This window comes from Astatotilapia calliptera, chromosome 1 (genome assembly GCF_900246225.1).
Source record: "Astatotilapia calliptera chromosome 1, fAstCal1.2, whole genome shotgun sequence".
NCBI lineage: Eukaryota > Metazoa > Chordata > Actinopteri > Cichliformes > Cichlidae > Astatotilapia > Astatotilapia calliptera.
The window spans coordinates 22,786,337-22,801,102 of NC_039302.1; the positions used below are offsets into that span (position 1 = coordinate 22,786,337).

The following is a 14,766-nucleotide window of genomic DNA, read 5'->3' on the forward strand; positions in this document are numbered from 1 at the left end:
CACACAGTTGGCCTTACGTATACCAATAAATACATTTCAAACTAAATGTGGAGAAACATTTTTTTCACAGGCTACACTAAAACCAAATGCGTGCAAAAACCATGCCATTAAACATCAGTAATCAACAATTCTTAAAATACTTAAAGGATATAAAAAGTCTTTAGTTAACAGGACAATAAAACTGTAAACAAACAAACGAAAAAACTAAATTTGTGTTGTCTGTTTTTCTGAAAAGGAAAAGACCTTTAGTAGAACACTATATTCCTCTCAAACCTAAAGTTCAGAAGCAATTTAATAAATAAATAAATTCAGAACAAACGTTCTGAGCTGTGGTTTCACATTAGCATCAAAAATTGTTCCCATGTCTGACAATACTAAGCTTTGACAAGTTTTGTTACAGACTATCTACACAAATCTCTGAGGCAATGAATCTGGCGATTCGGCTGGAAGGCACCATTGTTGGAAAGTAAGTCCACGGGGTCTGGCTTTGCTCCTGAATGTCAGAAGCACAACATCGATACGAAGACTGAAACAGACCCACAGAGTTAGTGGTAGGATCGACACTCGTGCGTCCTCTCATTTGGTACAATGTTGGTTTGAAGTCTAACAAACTGACATCTGTCCCACTCTTACTGTCACTGTGTGTGATTGTGTCTTTGTAGACCAGCGCTCCACACACACACACACACACACACACACACACACACACACACACACACACACACACACACACACACACACACACACACACACACACACACACACACACACACACACACACACACACACACACGAAGCTGCAGTGAGAGCTCAGAGCTCGTCGTGGTTCCTGGTGAGGTCTTCTCCATAGTTAGTAGCCTGACTTCCCACAAACATGTTCCAGTTCTCGAGGATCTCCTCTTTAGTCAGCATCTGATCCTGATAAGGGAGATAGAACGTGTGAAATATGATGATTAAAAAAGCTCTTATTTAAATGTAAACAAAAACACTCTCCCGAAAGCAAAAAAACACTCAAGTGAAGAATTCTGCTGTGAACTGAAAATACACAAATACGAAATACACCAATAAAGAAAATTAACTTGTTTGCATGCCGTCTCTGTGCCTGCACTCTGGCGGCCCGTCCAGATCGTACACTTACTTTTGCCCTCTGTCGGCTAGGACGGGTTCCAGCTCGTACCCGGTGACTCTAATGAACCCTGTGTTGACAAGCTCTCACATCCACAAGGGCACAAGCAATAGATATGAAACCATATCAACATAGCTCTAACAGTATACCTTGTCCTGATCAGACTCGTACACCAGATGTCTGGCCTCCGCCTGTGCATGATCATAGTCCTGTGGCATGATCCAGTGACGGATTTCATCCTGGTCCATTTTTCCATCTTTGTTCAAGTCTCGGAAGTCAGAGAACTGTTCCCTCTCAGTCTTGACCCACTCTGGTTCTGGACCACCATCCTCATGTGCAAACATGTCCGCTGAAACCCAAAGAAATGATGAAAGAACATTTGAATAAGACATTTCGACATTTTTTTAGTTTGCATTTAAAGAGAACACACAATTTACACCTTAAATACACTCCTGGTATAAATTCCTACAGAAATGGCATACACACAATGTACACTATTTCACATGCAAGCTTTCCAAAGCAAACACCAATGACACTGAAGCTCTGAACCCTAACATCCATCTATAGTGGAGGTGAAGTTTAAGTCCTGTTATTTCGGCAGAGTTGTCATTTCAGTGCACTGATAGAAAAATCATCAACACTAAATGATTCATAATTAAAGAACTGTGCACACATAATGCTATCAAGAGGACATGTACATATTTCGTATTTCTAAAAAGAGCTGAAAAGTTCCTGCAAACTCCTGCAACACTTTAAAATCCACTTTTTCCAGTGATTAGGGGATTGAGGCAAATTGTTGAAATATTATATTATGCTCCTTATTCACATTCCTGTTCGTCTTTGTATGCTTCAAATTGTCAGTGTGTGTTTTAAAAACACTGAGTGGTATATTGTTAGGTTCTAAGTAGATGTTTGAGTGCTAACGGGTTTTTATTTTTTTACCAATTGCTTTCAATTTTTGAATTAACTCACCGATATACTCGTCCTCATCCACATGCCCGTCACTGTTCCTGTCAATGTCCTCCAAGGTTTCCTGCATAGAGAATGAGTTAATAATATCATTAAAGGAAGACACAAGGGTCCGTCAACTATAGAGGAACTTTCACTTTGAGTAATAGAAGAGAAACGTGCAGCCCTGGGGTGGAAAAGTGAATTTATAAGATTCTGCTCACAGCTGGGCCGGCAGAGTGACACAACAATACAGGACTACTGATGAGTTGCACTCAACAATGATTTACCCTTTTCAGCAAACACTTGGTTCCACTAGATTTATCTGTAACATACTGGATCTGACAGTATGTGAATTTGGCTAACTGGTTAATTAAAGGGAAGGGAGTTTAAGTATCTCAGGGTTTTGTTCGTGTGGGGGTGGCACTTGTAGTGATGTGGATGCTGTAGTGATCTGAACATGAAAGCAAAGCTGTCAGTTTGGTTCCTACTCTTACTTATGGTCACGAACTTTGGGTAGCAACCAAGAGAATGAAATCTTGGATACATGATGCAGAGACTATTTTCTTCCAAAGGGTGTTCGGGGTCCCCTTTACACACAGGGCAAGCAGCTTGGCTGTTCTGGAGTTACTTAGATTAGAGCTGCTACTCCTACATCTGTGCAGGGTCAGCAAAAAGAGATTTTTCTCCAGTGTAGATCTTTAGAAACACTGAAAGGGTAAGATGTTCTCCGTTTTATAAGGATGCAAAAAGGACACGACAATTCACAGCAGTATAATCAGTATCATAATTAAAACCTATGTTCTGCTATAAAATCTTGTCTTTGCTTGGAAAATAACATAATGGGTTCAGCAATGAACTAAAGCATTTTATATGAGCTTTCATTTCACATCAAACAGTTTCAGATCACTAAAACTGACCCTTTCGTAACTCTTTTTAGGTTGAAATTCAGAAATTCTCTTAATGGTGTGTTAAAAGGAAGAAATGAAGACCTACATAAACACCACCACATACATCCAAGTTTTGCTTCCTGACTAGTTTTCCCAAATTCCTAATCAATAACTATGCCTCCTTGATTATTCACATCTCTCTGACTTAACTACGACCGGTTCTGTTCTGTTTTCTTTGGCCAAATACATGTGAATGCTCATGGAAAGTGTTACGCTTCAGAATGAAAGATTTCTCGTCTGCCAAATTTAATCTACTATTCTTAAGGACTGGTATTGTTCCACGTTTGCAGTGTGCAGGAGCTCTCTGGTGCCAATAGTAGATGGCAGCAACACAAGCAGTTTGAAGGTAGAAATGTGAAGTGTGTGTAGGGTTCCAGTTGGCGCTTACCAACTTCACGTTCCTCCCTGATCCTGCACAGCAATCTCCTTCAGTTATTGTTCACGCTAGCCTACAGCCACATCCTTTCTAATGTTTTTCCTATGATCGCATGTACCATCAGTTACTCATTCGTTTGCATAGTTTTAGAAAGATCAGTGTTTCTGAAAAATTCATTGTAAGTATAAAGTATGAATGCAGCATGTATGTATGTGTAACTATCATGTTAGCTCTAGCCAGATTCACCACAATCAGTGAAGACACCCCTGGCTGAACCGTTCTTTGGTAACATTCAGCAACATCATAAAAATGAGAGATTAATAATTAACTCTGTCAAATGGGTAGTACAAATTTTATGAACAGAGCAGCATAGTGCATCACTGCTAACATTCGCCACCCCACATTCCACGAAGCCGAATTTATATTTAAAGATTGAGTTTTAAATGGGATGGTCGGTTTGTCCCACTGGACCTGTTCCCAAAAAAAAATATAGGAACTCAATCATTTCTGGGCCAAGTTAAAATTTCATTAGGAGGTTATTCAAATGTAGCACATTTATTTAAGTAGCGAGATCAAACACATGGAACAGAAACTCAAAACTCTTGGAATTAAATCATATTTCTTATTATTCAGACGTGCTCTTACTTTTGGGAACGTCACTTCTTTCAGGTCTGACGTGCGTACTCCTTACTTAAAGATCATGTGAACACAAAGGGCTTACCAGAACCACAATATCCTTCATGTGTTCGAACTCCTCAGGGTGGAGGAAGGCTGTGAACTCTTCTCTGTCTGCTGCCAGGTCCCTGTTCAGATCAGCTGCTTTAAACCTCCTCTCATCACGAGGGAGCATCTTCTTGAAGCTGAACTGGTCCGTGGCATCTTCAAATTCTTCCGGGTTGGCTAAGAGGGTGAAAAAAAAAAAGATGAATAAAAAATGAATCAGGTTTAATAGCCATGTAATACTTTAATACTAAAAAAAAATAAAAAAAATACACCATGTGTCTTGAACTAGTGAGCCCATACCGAGGTAGTATCCATATGTGGCTTGTTTGTACTCATCCCAGGAAATCTTATTGTCCTTATTCAGGTCATAATCAGTCCACACCTTGGCTACATTCTCATACACATAACGCTTCTGGACGCGCTTTATCCAAGCCTTGAGTTCAGCTGTGGTGATGTAGCCGTCTGCATCGCTGTCTATTCGGTCCACAATTTTTCTGTTGGGCAGGGGAAAAGACCGATATTAGTGGTATATTAACTAGATCTTATAGGCATATATAGGCAACATACAGTGTTGTGCAAAAATACTGACTCAGCCCCTCATTTCTTTATATTTTGGTTGAAAATATTTATTTATTGAAATGTGCAGAGATTTGCTGAAATTCAATATAGAAGGCAAAAATTGAGGTTTTACAATTTAAGAAGTTTAAAAGTCAGTATTCGGTATGGCAGTGTTTATTCTTCTTTAAGTAGGCTTCAGGGCCAATTCTCCAGGCTTCTTGAAGAACAGTCAAAGCTCTTATTTGGATGTTGGCTGCTTTTTGTAGCGTTCTCTGTCAAGATGATCTCACACAGCTTCAGTAGTGTTGAAGTCCGGGCTCTGGGGAGACCAGTCCATGACTGATAATGTTAATGTGTGTTTTTCAGTCCAGGTATGCTTTAACCGTACTGTCATTGTGTTTGGGATCATTGCTATACTGAAAAATGAAGTCTTGCTGATAGGATGCTTTTCAGATGGTATTAGATGGTGGATCAAAACCTAATGGTATTTTTCTGCATCAGTAATTCTGTCAAGTTTGACAAGGTCCCCAACACCACCGGCTGAAATGCAAATGCAAACCCTGACCCTCTAGTCCTGCGTCAAGTCTTCGGTTGATTTTTGTCCTTTTTCTTAAGAACATAGGTTTCAGATACCGTTCATCTGCTGTAATTAGTCCTTTACAGGCCTGCTACTTCCTTTTTATTGTTCACAGATTGTCCACTTCGTGCTTTCTAACGCTTGAATGATTCACATTAGTGTTAAGTGATTAAACAAACAAACAGACAAAAATAAAAATGAAAATGAAAATAAAGGAATGGACTAAAAATTGGGGGGGGGGGGGGGGGGGGGGGGACCAAAACAGATGTCCAAAGAAAAACTTTGAAAACCAATTAAATGTAAGAAGGAAAGTATAAAAGTAAAATATAGAGTGACCGAAGACTTTAGTAATGAGATACTGATTAATGACAGGCTGGATTAATAATTAATAAATAATTAATTTCCTACAGGTAATGTGGATTCATAGAAAGGATTTCTGAGGGAGGGGCAGGCAAACCCAGGTTAGAAAGCTAAAAACTGCAGTGCATCTGTGGTGTATTCTTAGACCTGGGCTGCCACGTTGTGATATTACAGGGGTCCTCCCTCTTTCAAGACAACAAGCAGGAGTTTTATGGACTAACTTGCGTCACATGGTGCCAACTTGTCACTGCAGCAGTGGCAGAAGAAAAAAAAAACGTTTAATACTTGAAGAATCCTGCCAACAGAACCAAGTGGCACACTGAGCGTGCCCTGCAGTTTTGTACAGAATACCTACATGCAGAACTTCGGCCATTAAACTTTCCTTAAACTTCACCCCCATAAATGAATCTTTAATGAGTATTTGTAATTAAGATTTCTGCAGACTATTAAGTGTACAGTGTGTGCAAACAGTATGGGTGCCATAATAAAGCAGGAGTGCTTTCACAGGCACATGTTCCCATGTTTTTAAATGTTTAGTGTTCTTAGTCTGAACAGTTACACGAAACGGGCTTCAGCGGCAGAGTGTGTGATTTAAAACAAACAAACAAACAAACACAAAAGCTCCAACCTGTCCTTCGAAATCCCACCAAGCCTGTCACTAACTTCACTTTCAGATACCAAAAATCAGCTTATGTGGCAGAGTGCTGGTAGCATTTCCTTACCCGAGCTTGTCCTTGCTCTCTTCAGGGGTGAGCTGATCAAATGTTTTGGCCTCCTCTTTGCCCAGAAAGGCCTCATGGTCATACTGGAAGCTCTTATTGTCTTCGTGGGCTTGCCTGCTTAGCTCTGGCTCATGATGAACTCTCTCTTTTCTCAGCGTCGGCTTGGTCTGCGCCACAGCGGCGCAGAGGAGCACAGCGCACACGAAGCTGAAGCCGGCCATCAGTCGGGGTTCAAGCTGACTTCTCTCAGAGGGCACAGCGATCTCCGAAACGGGCCTACAACACCACAACACACAATGATCAAGCGGCTGTGTAGCTCCTTTCACTGCTGGACCGCTAAACGCCGACTTTTTGTCCTGTCTTCAGCGGCGGAGCGCAACAATGTTGCAGCAATGTTCAAACACCCTCAAAACGCAACCTGCGCCCGCAAACAGGTCCTCTCTGAACACCTACACTCCTCCCCGGTTTAGTCAATCCTGTCCCTTATCCCAATGAAAGGGATGCAACCAAACAGGGATTTCCTGCCGCCTTACGTACAGCCATTCACAGACTCCGTTTGATTCAGGCCCCAGCCTCAACCACTGCCAGAATATCCCCCATTGGTCCACGGGATGTCGGTAACACGAGAGGGATTCCGGCGCCACGTTGCAAGCTGACGAACGACCAGAGCAGGAGAATCAACGTGGGTCAGCGAGCAACCAGTGAGAACGGGAGTAACACACACAGTTTTAGGGAACTATTTAAGTGTTTTCTGCCAACTTGTAATAAGGTGCATTTGAAATGAAAAGGCTGTGTGCACACAGCTACGCTGATGTACAGGGATATAAATAAACCATTGCTGTCTAAAAAATCATCAGTCACAAGTATGCAGCTCGCTGCTTCAGTGTAAAATTTAGATGGATTATTCTATATGTTAGTTGCTATAGAACTGAATGAATAACTGTGACATCATGACACAGTTAAAGTCTTGCTAAGATAACAGCTGTGGAATATCTTTGAATGTGTCTATGTGCGTGTATGTGTGTTAGTGTGTCTGAGAGTGATGGAGAAAGTGAAGGATGGCAGGGTAACTAGTGGGAATGTTATGTACTGGCCATGCACTATATTTAGTAATAAAAAGACAACATATCCTATCAGATGTTGAAACTGGGACATTTAAAAAAAATGCTGATTTTAACATGCTTTCAGAAACATATTTCAAAAGACTTAAGCATCTGGAAGCTGAGGAGGCCAATTGCTTTTGTTACATTTTGTATTTCATAATCCCCAAAACGTTTTCAGTGGGTGAACGACAGGCAGGCCGGTTCAGCACCCACTGTCTTTTACTCTTGTAATCATGTGCAGAATGTGGTTTGGCAATGCGTTGCCTGAAAAAGACAAAGCCTGGATGGCAGCATATGTTGTTCCAAAACCTGATTTATCGTTCATCACTGATAATCCCTTCACAGATGTGTGTGTCACTCGTGCCATGTGCACTAATGTATCCCCTTAATGCCCTTTATTTTTAAACTGCTTTCTGGAAACGAGTTGGATGGTTAGCTGAGAGGATGCAGCCTCTATTATTTCTTTTGTTGAGTAGAGAATATATGTATGTATGTATGTATGTATGTGTATATGTATGTACAATACCAGTCAAAAGTTTGGACACGCCTTGTGATTTAATAGTTTTTCATTATTTTCACGACTATTTACATTGTAGATTCTCACTGAAGGCATTAAAACTATGAATGAACACATATGGAATAATGTCGTAGTAAACAAAAAAGTGTGAAATAACTCAAAACATTTTATATTTTACATTCTTCAAAATAGCCACCCTTTGCTTTGATTACTGCTTTGCAAACTCTTAGCATTCCCTCGATGAGCTTCATGAGGTCGTTACCTGAAATGGTTTTCCAACAGTCTTGAGAAGTTCCCAGAGATGCTGAGCAATTGTTGGCCCTTTTGCCTTGACTCTGCGTTCCATCTCATCCCAAACCATCTCAATCAGGTTTAGTTCAGGTGACTGTGGAGGCTAGGCCATCTGGAGCAGCACTCCATCACTCTCTTTCTTGGTTAAATAGCCCTTACACAGCCTGGAGGTGTGTTTGGGGTCATTGTCCAGCTAGACGCAAACCGGATGGGATGGGATGTCGCTGCAGGATGCTGTGGTAGTCATGCTGGTTCAGTGTGCCTTCAGTTTTGAATAAATCCCCAACAGTGTCACCAGCAAAGCATCCCCACACCATCACACCTCCTCCACCATGCTTCACGGTGGGAACCATGCACATAGAGACCATCCGGTCACCTTTTCTGTGTCGCACAAAGACACGGCGGGTGGAACCAAAGATCTCAAATTTGGACTAAAGTACAGATTTCCACTAGTGTAATGTCCATTCGTTGTGTTTCTTGGCCCAAACAAATCTTTTCTGCTTGCTGCTTTTCCATAGCAGCTATTTGACCATAAAAGGCCTGATTCACATGTTCTCTGAACAGTTGATGTAGAGATGTGTCTGCTACAGGAACTCTGTGTGGCATTTATCTGGGCTCTAATCTGAGGTGCTGTTAACTTGCGAATTCTGAGGCTGGTGACTCTGATGAATTTATCCTCAGCAGCAGAGGTGACTCCTTCCTTTCCAGGGGTGGTCCTCATGTCAGCCAGTTTTGTCGTAGTGCTTGATGGTTTTTGCTACTACACTTCAAAGTTTTAGCAATTTTCTGGACTTACTGACCTTCAGTTTTCAAAGTAATGATGGACTGTCATTTCTCTTTACTTAGCTGATTGGTTCTTGCCATAATATGAATTTTAACAGTTGTCAAATAGGGCTGGCAGCTGTGTACCAACCTGACTTCTGCACAACACAACTTATGGTCCCAACACCATTAGGAAAGCAAGAAATTCCACAAATGAACCCTGACAAGGCACGCCTGTGAACTACTTATCAATTTTTTTCTTTGCTACATAATTCCATATATCTTGTGTCATGTATTTGATGTCATCAGTATCTATCTGCAATGTAGAAAGTAGTAAAAATAAAGAAAAACAATTAAATGAGAAGACATGTCGTAGTGTTGGAGTGTTGGTGTTGGAGATTTTGTCAAATCAATGGATCTGACATCCATCCATCCATGGATAGCCCTCCCCAGAGCCTGGACCTCAACATTTTTGAGGCAATGTGGGATCATCTTGACCGAGAACAGAACAAAAGGCAGCCAACATCCAAAGAAGAGCTTTGAATGTCCTTCAAGAAGCCTGGAGAACTATTAATGAAGACTACTTCAACAAATGAAAAGAAAGCTTCTGTATGAGAGCTCAGGATATGTTGAAGAACACTCTGGTTTTGTTTGTTTGTTTGTTTTGTTTTTTGCCTCAGATACACTATTTATTTCCCATTTTCCTAAAACAGTATAAAGTATAAAGACGTGTGAGGCTGATTCAACACTTTTGCACTGTAGATTTTAGTATTTACTTAAATTAGTTTAGGTTTTAGTAATTTTAGTTAAAGTAGTTTTTAAGTTAATTTTTTTCATTTTAAGAAATACGGAGCATGGGTTTTGGATCATTAACAATATCTGAGAATGTGGAAAGTTAAAAGATTGCTTCAACTACAGATAACTTCATAAGTCAATGCGAGAGTGTGAAGTCGTCCAGTTTAGTTGAGTCCTAGCGATATAATGTTTCGAGATAGAGGAAGAGTTGGTGTAGGGAGGGGTGTGTGATCATATCCACGTGAAGAAAACGAAAAGAATCACATTACTGAGCCCCATCTCAACATGAGGTAATATGGAAGAACAGACTCTGTACCCTGGAAACAACTTGCTGACACTGCCATGCCTAATCCTCCTTTGTGGGCAGGAGAAACATGTATTTTGCCATTCATCATTAGCATAATAAGCCAGCACATGGCACTTTGCTGTTTTGCATAAACAGTACACCCTAGTTTATGATTATAAAGAGGCCCTGGGGCCAACTAGCCTCTTTATTCAATTAATGAATAGTTAATGTATTTAAATTAGTCCTGCCTGGTCAATTTGAATCAGTGTGCTGTGCAGACATGAAGAAATACAAATGTGCTTTCCCAAAGAGATGCATTTCCTAAAGATACATATGGATATACAAGAATACAGAATTTTCATCTTGGTGATGATGATGGTCTCAGCAGGATAGATAGTTGGACCCTTTCATTAACTTTAGATCACACAGCAGGGGCAGATTTTTAGGTGTTACCTGTATGCTGAACACTATACTCTCAAACAATGGTAGCATGGCTGAACAACAGCGGGCATTAACATGTTGGAAGGAGAAAGTGGATGGCAAGAGTGGCTTTCAACATGAATATTTCACCAAGGAATAGAACGGGGAGGGGGCTGCAGCTACGGGCGTGTTCAGTTAACCATGAGATTGCACACACTGCAGAATGCATTTGGTTAATGTAATTAAGAAAACCCTATGGTGGGAGACACAGAGCATTAGTGTCCAGAAAATTCAGTTCAGTTGTGGCCTCTTTTTGCCCTGTGCTTACAGACACACACTGCATTTATCAGATTTTTGATCTTCTTTTGGTGCGACAACAGTTTTGTTAGTTTGATTAAGCAACAACAATTAATCAGCGCATCTGAATAATTAAAGGGTTATAAACAACTGAGATCGTGCACAATGGAAGTGAGTTTGACAGTAAATATGATTGTAGTTCTTTTTTTTTTAAATCGCTGTTTACTGTATACCTGAAGTCATGCCTGCAACATTTCATTTACTAGTATTATCAAGTATCTTCTTTAAGCTTTTGAAGACAGAGAAGCTAGAAACTTGTCGATGTTTGCTTTTTAATGTCCTTTTCCCCCTTTTTTGTTGTCTGTCTTTCAGTTGCAGCTCAGGACTAGGTGGTTCTCTTTTCTGTAACTCTGAGCCACAAAGGCGACAAAAAACTAAATAAATCAAATAAAACAATGCAGACTTATGCAATGATTTTAATGTTAAATGAGGAGCCTCATGTTGTATTTCGCTAAGACACAAAAACTGAGAATGTTGCCAACATGAAGATTATGAGAAAGAACTGAGCTGTACTCCCACTCACATAAAAGATTGATCGTGCTGTGGCGTCACTCATTGGATAGTGAAGCCCCGTTATGAAACGTCAAGCTGAGCGCGTTCAGCGTCCTCATCTTGGTGTTTTGAAAGTAGATGGGATCAGCGCGAGGTGGAACTGAGTTGAGGATACCACACCCTCATTGGTTTCTTGTTTTATTCAGTATGACCTGAAACTACCGACTGAGGCCGTAAAGTTGTCAGGAAAGTGTCGAGGGCAGGTTTTACATGGATTTCTCTAGAACCGGGATTCTTTTATGGAAGAACAAAAGAGTCACCCCTCTGCTGATCATTATAAGAATGCTGGTTTAAAGCACTTCCACACTGGTTTTTCAGACCCTGAAGCTATTTTAAGTTATCTGTGGATGTGACCTTGTGTGAAGTTGCCCTTTCTCACACATAGTGTCAGACAGTTTCTCACTACTGGATACAAACTTTTTGATTTTTCATTTTATGTTTACCTTTATCAAAGAAGTGAGACTTGAGATTAAAAGCCTCTTTTACATCACAAGCCTCTCAAGGAGCTCATGCAAAATCCACACAGCAGGGCTCTGCCTGGATTTGAAATCAAGACAAAAACAGTGGCAACAATTGCTAACCATGCTGCCTGGTTTAGCCAAGGGTACCTGGGTAATGAATGTGGGAAAATGCATGTTAAAGACTGTTTTATATCTGATTAGGTAATGTCGAGAAAAGACTGCAGGGTGGAAACAGCTTTAGAAGCTTAGTATAAAGCACTACAGAGTTATAGCGGCACTCTAAGTGAACATATTCAATATGCTTTGAAGTGAGACTTTACAGACAGTATACTGCTGAAGTTCCACTTGTATTTTTTAATGTATTGTTTTATTTTGATTCACAGAAACTGTGAGCCGTGTATTTTAATTTCTTTTTCTGCTTCTGCAGATGGGTATGTAACAAAATGTTTAAGAAACTGATTTAAACTATTACTTAAAAAAATAGTTAACAGGCCACATCATGTGTACAAGTGGGGGGGAGTTTAGGGACTCTTGATTTACATCTCGTTTTATTCATTTTTCTTCACTGTATTTACCACAAAAGTGATTTGATACTATTCCACTTTATCCACTAAATTGTTTGGTTTGCGTTCCTGGGATTTCCCTCTGCTTGTTTCTCATTAATATGTTTGTTGTTGTTGCTGTTGTCAGGTTTCAAGTTGTGGAAGATTTGAGGTGGAATAGTGATTAGAGTGGAACAATAACAGAGAACACAGAGTCTCTCATCACAGAATTAAACAATTTTCCTCTTCCCTTGTGAATTTTCATAGTAACAATAACTCACCACCCTCACTATACTCAATAGATTAATAAACTTCTCATTGCTGCCACACAGGAGAAAAGAAACCTTTGCTCTGTTTAATGACAACTGTAAAGTGGAGGCAATCATGGGATACCTCCCATGACATTTCCCCCGTTCCTGTCCGCTCCACTTATCTTAGACAAATGGCCGTGCCAGGCCACTATCGAGATGAAGCGTTTTCCCCGAGTCATTACGTCTGTCACCGGGGCCATTTCCATATTGAAAAATCTGAAACAATAAACGACGCCTGAGCCTTTAATAACTGTGAAGGAATCATATTTGGAAAATTGCATTGAAGCAATAACCTTTTCTCCCTGTAATTAGATGACAGAGAGGTCCTGGTTTTAATTAAGTCAGCAATTTATAGTCACACAGCCATACCTCAGTGTGCTGATTAGTATAGGAGGGATCACAGAACAGCGTTGCTTCAATTTGAACAGATTTGATCTAGTAATTACTGTGTTATATGGCAAAGGCCGCTGCAAGTCTCAGACTCTAGACTCTGTTGATGCAGTGCTCCGTGAAGCATGGCCCTTCCTTTCCAGCGTTACTCGAGCTGAAAATATGTGGCAAGCAAGTGTCTGTCTGAATAGGTTTTCAAAGGGGGGTCATCAACAGAGGACATAATCTTTGAGGAGGCATATTAAGGTGGAATTGTGAATGCGGGGACCTCTATATGTGTGTGCGTCTGTTCGAGAGCATTTGTTTTGAGCGCAGCATGATTTCATGCCGCATCTTAATTGATCCTCTTGGTCACTGTTAAATGTTAACATTTGCACGAGGGGGCAGGAGAGTTAAGGATGCTGTTTTAGCGCAGTGTTAATAAACATGGCAATTTACTGTCAATTTATGTTCTGACAGGTCGTAATGAAGACCATGAAAAGAAGATTAGCTGGAGCTGTTACAGCAGACCGTCTGGGGACCGTCATCATGAGACTGTGGGGACCAGCGCTTGTTGTGCGAGCCGGCAGCCTCTGGCTCGCTGTAGCCGTCTACGTGATTGACAGTAATGGTCTGGTTTCAGAAAAAGAGCGGCAAATTTATGTTCACTCATTTATCAGATTACACAGACGTGCATCTATAGGCGATCGGAACAATAGCGCACGGCAGCCCCCTTGACATATCATTAGTGACATCTAACAGATGCTTGTGATCTGTGCTGCTAATTTCATTTGTTTCTCTGGCTAACCTCAACAGGATCTTCACAGTGGGGTTAAGGCCATGGTGTGGAAGAACAGGGAGATTTTTGATTTTCAGAGATGTTCAAAACCACTGAATTCTTTGCTTTTTATGTTTGTTACTTGTTTGCTGATTGTCTCGAGCACATGTGAAGTGTGCCTCGAGTGGCTCAAGTCCCAAGGGTAAAGGCACTATGATGGTTTAGTGAGAAGTGCTTTGGATATTAAAGTACTGCCCATGAACCGCTTCACTAGTTTGGCTGTAGACCTCTGCTGCTTGTCCCACCACGTCTTTCCCATTGCTTCCTAGCATCTTTCTAGTTCTACCACAGCAAATAAAAATATAAAGATGCCCCAGTTGAAAAGCAGCACTTAATATGAAGTCAATACACCTGGCAGAGATCAGAGAGACAGTATGTGGAGACTCCTGCAGGACTTCTTTCAACCTAATTAGCAATCCCAATGGCCTAATGGAAGAATGGGGTTAATTAATCCTAGCGGATATCTCAGATTGAGCAGAGGCACTCTTTCGGCCCCTAGATCTTCCCTCCATAAAGGTCACACTTCACAATAAGAGAGCAATGCATGTGTTCCCCCTCTGAGGACCTCTCATCCAATCCCTCAAAACATAATTTGATGTCCTTTCTTCAATCAGCATAACTATATAGCCAGAAAACAAACCCTGGAACACAGTGGAACATTAAGTGCTAATACTAAATGCTGTCTCCGGGCTCTGAATCATCCATAGATATGTGACAAAGCACCCTCAGAGTTGATGGGGTCTGGTGCTAAATGCCCGCCACTGGCTAAACATCATTTGTGTGTGTGCTGACGCTAGATGCTAAAGGGTGTCTCTAGGCTTT

General features: G+C 40.9%; 1 protein-coding gene across 1 annotated transcript; it reads right to left on the reverse strand.

The window, feature by feature from the left end:
• Window positions 1-748: 748 nt before the first annotated feature.
• On the reverse strand, window positions 749-6,923 carry rcn1 (reticulocalbin 1, EF-hand calcium binding domain). Its single transcript, XM_026170201.1, has 6 exons — window positions 6,341-6,923; window positions 4,424-4,617; window positions 4,122-4,300; window positions 2,099-2,159; window positions 1,276-1,475; window positions 749-918 (listed from the first exon to the last, which is right to left on the reverse strand). Exons 1-6 carry the CDS (start codon window positions 6,559-6,561, stop codon window positions 811-813), a joined length of 963 nt encoding a protein of 320 aa, XP_026025986.1. The 5' UTR covers window positions 6,562-6,923; the 3' UTR covers window positions 749-810.
• Between the last annotated feature and the right edge of the window lie 7,843 nt (window positions 6,924-14,766).

What these genes read in the sequence shown, in the direction of transcription:
- rcn1 (XM_026170201.1), bottom strand. Translation starts at nt 6,561, where the DNA reads ATGGCCGGCTTCAGCTTCGTGTGCGCTGTGCTCCTCTGCGCCGCTGTG. An exon ending in CACATATGGATACTACCTCG is followed by an intron (nt 4,301 to 4,423) that starts GTATGGGCTCAC and finishes TCACCCTCTTAG; the next exon opens with CCAACCCGGAAGAATTTGAA. An exon ending in GGATGAGGACGAGTATATCG is followed by an intron (nt 1,476 to 2,098) that starts GTGAGTTAATTC and finishes TTTGGGTTTCAG; the next exon opens with CGGACATGTTTGCACATGAG.